Source organism: Euprymna scolopes, chromosome 8 (assembly GCF_053919585.1).
Source record: "Euprymna scolopes isolate OS-2025 chromosome 8, ASM5391958v1, whole genome shotgun sequence".
In the NCBI taxonomy this organism is placed as follows: domain Eukaryota; kingdom Metazoa; phylum Mollusca; class Cephalopoda; order Sepiida; family Sepiolidae; genus Euprymna; species Euprymna scolopes.
The window spans coordinates 92,347,641-92,360,335 of NC_136489.1; the positions used below are offsets into that span (position 1 = coordinate 92,347,641).

The window sequence follows — 12,695 nt, forward strand, 5'->3', positions numbered from 1 at the left end:
ATCATTAATGCAATAAGAGAATTCCTCTCATACGCATATTACAATCTAGTGAGTTAATCACTAGTTTTATTTTAATGGCAATTGCTCCATACAAAGCATGGTGCTATTTTATGCATTTATGGAGCTAAAAAAAAAATACTACAAGATCAAAAACTAACCAACGTTAAATCATAGAGGGATAGATTTCGACCCAGAAAACAGCAATTCTCCCTCCTTTGTCAGAAACATCGATCATAAAATGTGAGAACTAAGAGACAAAATAAGGGAAGCGAGAGTTACAAGGTTACCGAAAGTAAAGACACCTTCCCAACCGACTACAACATGGTCATCTTCAAGCCTAATGTAAACAAATAGTTGTTGTGCTGTCATCTAGGATAATCACCTCCTCTCGCGATGTCGATCATTATTCAACGAACAATCTATTTAATCCGTATCCTCGAATGGCATCTGTCCTTGATAAACGAAGACTCTTTAGTAAATAAAAAATGCCATCACTATGATGACCACCGCCAAAAAACGCCCCTTTTATTACAACCACCACGACCATCGCTGTAGTTAGATCATATATCTTTATACTAATAATGCATCACTTACCAAAGCAAAAAGTTGATGATAAGCATTAATGAGATTCTCAGTTCAATGATAGACAACACGATGAGAGGATTGAAAACAATGAATAAAATGAACAAAACTTTATTGCGTAACAGTACGGCTCACCAAATATTTGTTGATATTTAATTTAAAGATGACCATATTGTAGTCTGTAGGGAAGCAATCCTGTGATAATTTATTCCACAGATGGAAACAAGCTTTGCTCATGGAAATTCCGTCTGGTTTTATGTACACTGGAAAAGAAAGGAAAGTTCTTTGCGATCATGGTAAAAATTAATGAGTTCTTGCTATGAATGTTTTACAGAGGGACAGAGATTATAACTCAGTCTAACCTCCATTTATCATATTACAACAACGTTATTGGGTTGTTGTTTCTTCTATCACAAATACTTACATTTATTGTTTGGACTGGTCAGACAACAATCCCCTCTAGTCCAACTGCTATTTAAATTTATTAACAACGCTGGTGTCATTTTTTTATAAGTTGAACTCTTGTACGTAAATTAACGGACAAACTCTACGTAACTCCTTTGCTGGCGATTTGTTTATTATTGTCATAGTTGCGTCACTGCAGTGATGGGATTACTGTCCGTTTCTTTATCTGGGCGCAGTCAACCAATAAAGCGGCCATTGCTTTCTTTGATAGGGTGCATTGTAAAAGTGATTGTTGCTAGGTGATTCGGTTTGTTGATAGACGTTGGGGAAGTTGGAAATGTTTTTGCTTTGTTTTATTGTTTTTACCAACGGTGACGGAGTTAACAAAAGAAAAACACTGGTCGGCGCTTGGAGAGGCATAATAACATTAACTAGACAAGTTTGCCGTTTAAAAAAGTGATATAAAATCTCACAGATTAATATTTGCTGAAGTTGGATGTTATTACAAGGATATCGTTGTGAATGAGAATTTAAATGTGTTGCTTTTGATGGATGAATAGAAAGTGTGGATCGACAAGACCATTGGATTTTTAAACAACTTTATGGGGAGGTTTAAAAAGATTATAATAGAAAAATAATTACACTCGTAAATAAGTAACCGAAACGAATACGAATACAGGACAATTGGAAAAGTTGTGGAAAACGGTAGATAAAAACGAAAGCAAAGTAATAGTAAAAAAAAAGAAAGGAAAGAAAATCAACAAAAAAAGAGCGAGGCAGATTAATTAATTCGGTGAATCAAAACGGAAAAGGGAAAACTGGAATGAGAGAAGACAATAGGAAAAGAACAGAAAGGATAGAGAAAGAAGCTGTTGAATAATATGAATAATGCAATAAGATAAAAAAAAAGTGGAGACAAAAGAAACACGAGCAGAAAACACAGAGAAAAGAAAAAAAATTAAACAATTGTAGAAAAGGGATTTAAAAAGGATAAAAATTCAAAACAAGGAATATATAAAAACAGAAACAAAAAATAAACGAAATCATATCAAAACAAAATGTGAAGATGGAAAAGGCAGAACAGGATTTGAAAAAAAAAAAAGCTTACATTTGACTTGATATTTTGCGACGTTTAAACGCTTTTGTGGATTGGGTAATAAAAATATAATACCTACTGTAAACAACTCGTTCAAAGTGAAATTTATGATACAAAAAAGTTCAAAAGAAAAAATAATACACAAAACTTTTTTGTATAATTACGATGTACATAATATAATACAAGTTTACTTTATCGAAGTAAACTATAAGATACAAGTAGGAAAACGACAAGTAAAAAAAGTCAATGAAAATTAAATAAAAACATAAAAAATAAATTAAAAACAAAACGAAACGAAATTTTTCCGTATATTTTACGGCATATCAACGCCTTTTGGGTTGTATACTAAAAATATAATAAGGTATTTTGACATTGGTTATAAATGATTTATTTATTTATTTCCCATTGTATATGTTTTTGAAATATATATCAAAATAAGATTTAGAGAATTTTAAAACTTTAAAATTATTTATTTTATAACCGCTTTTGTTCATTTTGACTTTTTCAAAATTTCAAGTATATATATATATATATATATATATATATATATATATATATATATATATATATATATATATTCTAAAAAAAATCTTTAAACCAAATAAGTTTGGGAAAAGGTATTTACTTGAAGAAAAATAATTAAACTAAAGGAAAAAGGTTTTATTTTAATATTTCGATATTTAAAAAAAAAATTATTTAATTATTTATATTTTATTTTACTGTAAATGTACACATTCTTATAAATACATACGTAAACACACACACACACACGCACACACGCATACATACATATATATATATATATATATATATATATATATATATATATATATATATATATATATATATATATATATATAATGAGTTCTGCAGTTTCAAGTTACTTACAGACAGGGCGTTATTTGATCTGATGTTATGGTTGGAAAATAAAAAAATATATACCAATTCACATACGTGTCTCGAACTAATTCAAGCTCGGATCTAAAAATAATAATAAAAGAGCATAACATAATCATAACACTTCACTCTAAATAAATGAAACCAATAAATACGAGACAGTTATTATTTAAGTCTTATTAATTCAAAACATAAGATTTTAGAAAATGGCTATCAAAGATTTATTGGAGAAGATTGTAAACGAGTTCTGCTTACCGCTTCCTTATATAGTTCGTCCGGCTCCCATGATACACAAACCACTCTTCATTGGATCCTTCTTCATTGGACTTTTCTTGGGAATTCTTATAGCTTTTCCTCTTGTCTATCTCTACTCAAAACACTGGGAAGTCAAACGGGTAAGAAAACTTTCAATTATACGTATATGTGCACACACACATTATATATATATATATATATATATACATATATCTATATAATTATAAAATTCAAATGACCTTGTAACGGGTGTTGTAACCCAACATCCGTTATACGACTTCCGGTTTCGCATGCGTACACAAACAAATAATCAACGCGACAATAAAATGCATTGTTTTACTGCGTGCGTTTGCAGCGTCCCTGTTGTTTTTTTTTTTCGCGTTTAAATTACCCAAATAAACAATTGTTAATACTTTCTGCATTTTTTACATCGTTCATTTCCGTATTACGTTTAAGTTATTTTATTTAAATCTACTTTAACTCGTTGACAACCATGAGAGCATTTTACAACGGCGATTTATCCACCGCCTGCATTTTTTAAATTTATTCTCCATTTTAATACACCTTTCTTAAACAACATTCATACATTTTCTTCTACACTACTAACATGAATAAATAACATCGAAAATAGTTTTTTTAATTTGTGTTACAAATAAATAATCAACGAATCAATAAAAGGTATTGTTTTACTGTGTACGTTTTCAGCGTCCCAATTGTTGTTTTTTGCGTTTAAATTAAAAGATATATCAAAATATGAGTTTAACTTTAAGTATTATAGTATCTGTTCAGTACACATTTATCTATAAGTATGGCAAACCACTTATAATTCAATGGCTGTAAGTTTTTTTTGTCAAAAATAAACAATTATAAACAGAATGACACATAGAAATCTATCTATATTCTTTTTTCATTTTAATATACTTTCATAGAAATGTTTCTGTTATGTCACAAAAACTATTTTCTTTACGTCACAAGTGTCACGCTCAAACATTCATTTCATAGATAATATAACATACTGGCCCATCGGGTCACGGATAATCTAGTATATATATATATATATATATATATATATATATATATATATATATATATATATATATTGTCGCAAATGTGTATTTATATGTGTGTGCTTGTGTGTGAAGTAAAATTATATAAGTATCAGAAAGGTCTTAAGCGGATCAATCTGTTTCATTAAGGTTCAATAATTCGACTATTGAACTCCTGACGAGATGGTTAACGTCGAAACGAAGATCGATCCGCGTTGGCATTTTCTAAAGTTTATATAATTTTACTTGCAAAAACTCTAGCTATGTATTGAGCACTTTTTAAAAAGTGTTGTTTTTTGATGTGCAATACATTTGACTTATTTACTCAATTTTATACTCAAGATAGTGCGTAATAGTAGTAAGTGTAATAGTACCCGCAGCAGCTGACTTGAAGTATTATAGAAAAAGTAAAAATTATTTGTGGTCGCTTGATGTCAAATAGCAGTTTAAAAAACTTATGATGAAGCCATTTTATATAAGGTGCTTTGATGCCTTCTCAGACAGTGCATTATCATAATTCAATAAAGTTCTTGTTGCTTTATTCGTCATGATGAGCAGTTTCACGCTTTAAACGATCGTCAGATGACCCAAATACATTCTTGTATAATCGTAGGACAATTTTGTTTAGGTTTTCTTAGCGACAACGTTAATTTCACATTTAATTTATATTTGTATATATTTACTATTAAATAGAATATTTATTGGAATTAAAAAATGTCATATCATAAAATTAAACGATTTTTGATTCCATTTTAAAATAATAATTTAATTACGAAATTAAATCCACCATAATGCATTTCTTTCTTTTTAAACACATCAGCTATGTCATGTTCTTTTATTATCAATGAATGAATTAGTTCGTGACTCTTCGAAGTTTGAAGCATTTTCACTCTCTAGTAGAAAGTGTTGTATGACTCGAAAATTCTTTCATCTATTAAAAAATTAAATTCTTGGAAACTATTTACACAAAAAATTTTATAAATAGAGATTAAAACGATAACTTATGAAAATTTAGTTGCAGTTTTATATAAAATTATATGGTTCAATTAATAATTGAATGACCAAATGATATCATAGTAATATAATTTCACTTTAAAATTCCTATCTACAATAATGAAACTTTTGAAAAAATAGAATTAAAAAAATAAATATTTTCAAAACAAAACGAATCTAAAATGAATATGAGAATTCTTACGGAAAAAAAATTCATTCATTCTAAAAGATTAGCTTTTTTATTTTCATTTTTTTCTTTTTTTTTCATTTTTATGTTTTTTTGTTTTTCCTGATACGAATCTTCGGTCTCGTAGTGTACAAAATAGAATAAAAATCACTTGGTTCCGAGCCAAAGGTTTGCTTTTTTTCTGTTTCCTGTGTTTTTGGCTGATTATTTCTATATCCGGTTGACAAATAAAAGTTAAAATGGGTGTCACATTCATCTTGTCAACGGACCAGAAATTCAGGATTTGGACTTAAGCTAAACCAATTTTAGCCTCAAAAACTGTATGAATGTCAAATTGGAAATTATACTACTTTTTATCAATATAGAAAAATGCTATACAACAACTATTTGCAATCTATATCATGAAACAAAGATCAGGCGGTTGTATTGTAAGAGAAACACTGAATAGTTTTCATAAAATTTATTTATTCGTTTATTTTGTCATGAGTCAAAAATTATCAAGGCTTAAAAGCACTCAGAGATAAGGATTCATGAAATGGATAGATTGCAAGTTTACTGATGAAGAACATTCTGAGAATATTGAAAATACTGTAATAAAATGCACTAGACGTTTTAGCCCTTGATAAACGGGCAAAAGTTATAGCCCGTTGACTTAGAATAAGTGCTTTATGCCAAACGTCTAGAGTAAACGTGGTTTCGTATTTTTAATAAAAGCAAAGCAAGGAAGACAAATATCTGTTTAAAAATAAGCCCAATGTAAGAGTTTCAATCTTCAATATGCCTAGTATCAGGCTTATTTTCCACGAACCGAGCTTCTTTGCAAGAACTTCTCACTTGTCAAGCATATTGCTACGACAGGGTAGGTCGATTTTGAAACCCCAATGATGATAGTTGGGGTTTGAAAAGACCTACACGAAATATTTTTTTCAAAATCGTTATCTTTGCTTTAAGAAATGACTTTAAAAGTTGAAAAATTGAAGCTATTAAAAGTTTTTCGGTGAATTGTCAAGTGCAAGACAGAAAATTGTCAAACAAGTCACATAGTCTACATTTATTATCCTAACAAGGAGCTAAAATTAATTCTACAGATTCACCGGCAATTATGTTCCTTTTTTTTGTGGAAAATAGAATAGTATATTGGTATCTATTATGTATTCTGCCTATTATTAAGCATGCAAATTTTGCTATTTTCATATTCCACTAGAAGAGCTGCCATTTAGAGCAATTTTAAATTAATTGATTTAAACGTGGATTTATAAGATCAAAAAATACAACCGTGATCGCCCTTCGGGGCACGTGACGCAGTTGATAGAGACGTTGAATCTCTATGGTTCCATATGAGAATTGTCTGAAGATAGCGGTTTCAATCCTACCCAAAGACGGCCAGAGGCTTACTTGGTCAAAAACGTGGTGAGACGACAACTACGGATGGCAGTGATTGCTGAGAATGCAGTTAGGAAATTCGAAGTTCCTATCCGTCGCGGTTACCACCTGACGAAGGCCAGAGGAATAGTTGGACGAAACGTCGTGAAACAACAACTAATGAAGATGATAATAATAGTCCGCAATAAATAAATTAATATAAATATCTTTTTGAATTTTGAAATTTAAAAGGCGTAGTTGCTAATTAGCTTTTTTACAATTTTTGTTTAATCAATGCAGTAAAAGTTTAGATATTTTGCTAGTTGTGAACAATAATTAAAATTATAATTCATTTATTTATTTTTCTTTCAATGTATTTCATATAAATATATCAATTTTAATTGGATTTTTTATTAAAAAAATAATGAAATTTAAAAGTCAGTGTTTTGTAAAATGGTATGATAATGAAAGATTTCTCAACATTTTTCCACACGATTTTTAAAATTAAATGCTCAATTTTCTGTTCAATATAGGAATCTAATTTTTGGTATCTGTTCACATCAAATCCCAACTATCATCACCAGTGCCATGTTGATTTTTTTTAAAAAGTTGTAAATCCACATGCCCTGTTGCTACGGGGCTGCTTTTCTGATGAGTACAAATGGGTCGTCTTCAAATCCAGTATCAACCATTTTTGTCATGGACCGCCCCATGAGAAAATAAACGCAGTTTGTACTATTGATATATTTTGGCATTCTCATTGTGTTACTCATCTTCGAACTGGCAAACATTCAGTCTCTTTAACTTTTATCCTCGAGTGACGATTGGCCTTGATAAGTGGCGACCCCGATAATAAGAAAAAGAATGTTAAAATATGCGTATTCTGTAAGCGCCTATATCTATCTGCATCGATCTCTCTAAATGTTTTTTATTCAAAACAATTACTATTTTATTTATTAACGACGTATTTGATTTATTTTTCAGAAATATCTGCGGAAACGTTTCGACGTCGAGTCTTTCTTTTTGCGGTTCAGACCAGCAAATATGCAGAAATGGACTTTCGTTCGTCCAACTCAAGTAGTAAGACTTATTTTGTTGATCGTCTTTGTCATTCTCTTTCTAAAAAGAAATTAACTACTACTACTACTACTACTACTACTACTACATTGTTTAAAATGAAGAAGGTCGTAACGTGATTAGCTAACCCAGCATAGATATATGCCTGCCTGATACCAAAGACTCTTGAGCTTATCATGCATCTTTATTCGTATACAATTTTATATGCTAACCTATCACAGAATAGTTCTTAAAAGTAATTATTTTAATAGTATTATTACACTTATTATTTATTTACTTAATAAATAAATAAATAAATATATATATATATATATATATATATATATATATATATATATATATATATATATATATATATATATATATATATAGAAATAATAAAGGAATTGATTATTGGAGAAGTTATATTTTCATTATTACCACTGGGGATCTATGAATTTAATAGTTTTTCTGTATTTAAAACTCCGAAACAGCTACATGGTAGACAGTTGATGGTCTACGTTTTCTGTTTCACAATTTAAGTTAGGGTTCCTTGTTTATGTTCCACTCTCATCTAGTTGAATCTATTTTATTTTATTTATTTTTATTTTTTTGTGTGTGTGAATTATCCAGCGATAAGTCGGCTTATGCCAGTGCTTAGTCTGAGATATGTTGAACTTACTTCCCTGGAAACTTAAGTTTATTTTTTCGTTTATAAAATACTCAAAGCGTTTGCTTGTTACCATTTCTTGAAACAGTTATTACCTTTCTTTTTTAATCTTTTTTTTTTTTTTAGGTTACTGCTCAGTCTGTTCGGAAAAAAACAATTGTAAGAAAAAAGATTAATGAAATAAATGTCACAGAGAGAACGGAAGTAGACAACACCACCGGAAGTAAGCGAGGCATGGTGGACGTTTTAATGCAGAAAAACAGGTACGTGTACTGTGTGAATGCCAAAATTGTTCATAACTCAACGGCAACAAAATCTTTTGAAAAGTGATTAAATTGGCTAAAAAACTGCGTAACGCTTTCACCAATTAAAAAAAAAACGTGTATAAATTTAGTGCGTGTATACAGAGGTGCGACATTTGAAATGCTGCTTTCTCAACTTGTTACTTTAAGAGAGAAGGGGAGTGTCAACAATGAAATCTATATTTTAAGATATCATCATTTGCTTACTATGCAACTGTTTGGCGAAATAAGGAGAAAATTTATATTCAGATACACGAGGAGCACACATACCGTGCAGCATTCCCTTAAATGTTTTACTTTATTATATAAATAAAAGGTAAACGTTTACTTATTTTCCACATTAACAATCACCTTTAAAATGACGACTTTTAAAAGTTTTCGGGTATACTGAAAACGAATATCGCATTTATATTTTCCGTAAACTAATAGTTTTCCGGATATTAAGTATTGTAATTTTTTTTTACATGGGGGTCACCACTTATCAAGGCCTGAAGGCCACTCAGGGATAAGGGTTATTGCGTGTACAGTAATCAATGATAGTATTGTAGTAATCATTAGTATTGGGGGTTTTGATAGAGTGTCTTACTTAAGGGGGCGGTTTGTCAAGAGTTTGTTTATGTTGGACTTGAAGACGTCCAAGTTGTAGTCGTTATGTTTTAAGTGATAGGCATTGTGTTACGCGCACACCAAAAAATATACGCGATATTCGTTTTCAGCATACCCAAAAACCTATAAAAGTCGTCATTTTAAAAGTGATTGTTACGTGGAAAGTAAGTAACAACTTACCAAATGAAATTCTTAATTCTGTCTGTGTATCTAGCTAAAATCAGATACTACATAAGATACATTTACAGAGTATCAAAAAAATAGAATCCAATGTGATTTTGATCTGCTTATGCTAAAACAAATAATATAATGCAATATCAATTCCTTTTAGGTCAACTGAAACAAGGTCAGTTATAGTTCTGTTTGACTTTGAGTAAATGCAGCGCTCATTTTCCTCACAGTTTTCTCATCGACAAATGTTCATACATGCCTTCTGATAATAACTCCTTTGTTAGCTTATGCAACCTTAATTTACGATTGGCTAAATTTGGCCGACTTGGGCATTCAGCATCATTTCTGTCTGTACGAACGCCTTTAAAGTCAGAATAACATAGATTAATCATTGTTTCCGACGAAGCAGAGAGCGAATAACATTTATTGCTTTGCTTGAACTGTATTTTCCGATGAGAAAGCAACGGCTTATCAGCACTAAAAAGTGCATATGTCTCCATTTTTTTAATATGCAACACTAGCTTCACATAAATAACTGCAATTTGTAAACTAATACTAATACTCCAGTTGGAATCATACTTTAACACATGCCATTTAAACGTTAGTACTTTATAAAAATCATTTGAGGCCCCAGACTTATTCATTGATGTGTTAGAGATGAGGAATTCTACTCTACGTGTATACATATGTATGCGTGTGTGTGTGCTTGTGTGTGTGTGTATGTGATTACCTCATGTATATACACATATATTATCAGGTTAGTTAATATATTGTGTAGAAATTTTCAGTATTTACTTCAACAGTGCTTAATACAGTAGTAGTAGTAGTAGTAGTAGTAGTAGTAGTAGTAGTAGTAGTAGTATAAAGATATATTATGGCAATTAAGCTACACAGAGGTGCCTATATTTTATTCACAGAGGAAATTGTCAGGCGATGAAAGAACTTAGCCTATTGATTTCTCTGAAAAGATGAAACATGGACGCTTCTGTGTAACCTACAGTTTATATGTGTGTGTGCGTGTGTTTGTGCATGTGTGTGCGCGCGCGCGTATGTGATTTTTTTTTTTAAACCATTTTTATTTCATTGGCAGCGATGCAGTCTTAGAAGAAGTGATCAAACAAGGCATAGAAGTTTTGGATAAAATTGAAAACGATCAAGATGCAGATAAAGACAAAGTAATTTTCCTTTTCTTTTCATATTCATTGAAAGTTTTATTTGGTTTACGTGAATGCGCAATGTTTGTACACTTTTTTTATTAAAATCGAGTCACTACTTATGAACTTGTGATTCTTGATGATGATGGTTAATGAAATGGAATGATTGTTAGGCTCAAGTTCGAATTCTTATAAGAATGCTTCAAAATAGGGATCTGTTGACATTGTCTTTAAAAACGACCAAATTTTAAACTGCGTGGTAACAAGACGAGTTCTTATTTTGAATGTCTTACAATAAAACGCCAGAGATTTTAGCTCAGTCGAGCACCTTCCATCGAAATGCCAACAGAGTAGAGAGACTAGTAACGTATGTTTTGTTTTTGAGAAATGGTCCGTCAAAAAAGGAAGAGATTATGAATATATATTTATGGATACGATAACAGATCGATACGAACATATATAAAAATAGATTCAAAATATGTACACATAAAATACGATTATAGACTGGCATGATTATATATTTGTAGATGCATTTATTAGCGTGTTGGATCTTGACAATCTGTAGTGATGAGATAGGAGTTCGAATCATGCAATCAGAGGAAAAATTGTATATAGCCACAAGAAGGATTTACAGAATTCCCCAGCGGTCCTCAGTTGAGATCACAATAGGCACGAAAGTCTGAATCTCTCAAACGCTTGTTTGACCTTTGGATGCTAAACCTTACCGATGAGATCCGCGGATCGCAAAAGTCTAGAAGTGTTTAATCGATACTACCATTCTCGAATTCTGCGGGTCTGTTGGCACTATTTCGTCTCCAATACACAAATCGGAGCGTGCTGCAGGATCATCCTTCACAACCAATCCCTTTTAAAAAAATAGAAAAGAGAGAGATTTTGATGTTTCGGCTGCGCGCTGTAACACATGAGAGATCATCCACGAAACAATAGCTCCAGAATCATTCCAATATTTACTGAGAGGCGAACTGAAGGCGTGGGTGAAACATCATCAAAGTAAACGTCGAACCATACTCCGGTTCACATGTCTACGGTGTTCGCTGTTGGTGCTGGGACTATCAATATCTTGACCGCTACTGACCGTCGTGCATGATCTGTGTTTATTCAGGACGTGGTGTATTCTACGTGAGGAACCGACTCAACCTTTTCTGGGCGAATATCGCCTCAAGTATAGAGTGTTTTTTTTTATAGGTGGCGCACTTTAAATTGACAAATCTATTTTCATTAATTACAGATTTGGCAATTATCGGTTATTTTGAATTCAGCTTGGTTTTGCGATTCATCATGTGGTTTTAATAGGATAGAGCCACATGCCGCACAGCGTGCTACATGATCAATTTACTAAGAGAAACATTTAATAAACGAATAATTTCACGAAATAAACCTGTCTACTAGACACCTCGTTCGTGCGTATTAACCCCATTATATTTGAAGGATGTAAAGTTCTATATCTATGTTGATAAACTAGACACAACAGACCATTTGGAAGACAACGTTCGACTCGTTATTGCCGAAATACAGCCAAGTTTAATGCGTTGCTGTGAAAAATAGGAGCTTTAGATTACGCTACATATGCACGAGCCGCCCGATTAAATGCCCGAAATAGTAATTAAATTACAAATGCCAAAAATTAATATTTGGAATAAACTTGTAGTTTTGTGTAGTAAACATATTTTTTCTGTAATTTATTTTAATTTAAACTTTGCCGACTCTAAAAAAAAACACTTTACAAGTAAGTCGTATATAGCCACACTGGTGATTCTTTGTGAAGATGAAACACAATATATGGACGAGTGATCTTTTTTCAGACTTTCTAGAATCTAACTCTCGACGTATAAAAGAAAAAAACGTTAAACAATCGAAACGTTATGGTTATGTAAACGAATATAAGGGAAAAT

The 12,695-nt window shown here is 31.2% G+C and overlaps 1 protein-coding gene across 2 annotated transcripts in view; it reads left to right on the top strand.

The window, feature by feature from the left end:
- The first annotated feature begins 1,296 nt into the window (after nt 1-1,296).
- LOC145283630 (uncharacterized) overlaps nt 1,297-12,695 on the top strand; it is a 107,823-nt gene continuing 96,424 nt past the window's right edge. The window contains exons 1-4 of one of the 2 annotated variants that reach the window (XM_080132583.1): nt 1,297-2,444; nt 7,808-7,903; nt 8,676-8,812; nt 10,719-10,803. In XM_080132583.1, coding sequence (XP_079988709.1) covers nt 7,868-7,903; nt 8,676-8,812; nt 10,719-10,803 — 258 coding nt within the window. In that variant the 5' untranslated portion in view covers nt 1,297-2,444; nt 7,808-7,867. Of the gene's footprint in view, nt 2,445-2,706; nt 3,376-7,807; nt 7,904-8,675; nt 8,813-10,718; nt 10,804-12,695 lie in introns of those variants that run through there. The other variant, XM_080132582.1, reaches the window with a different exon arrangement.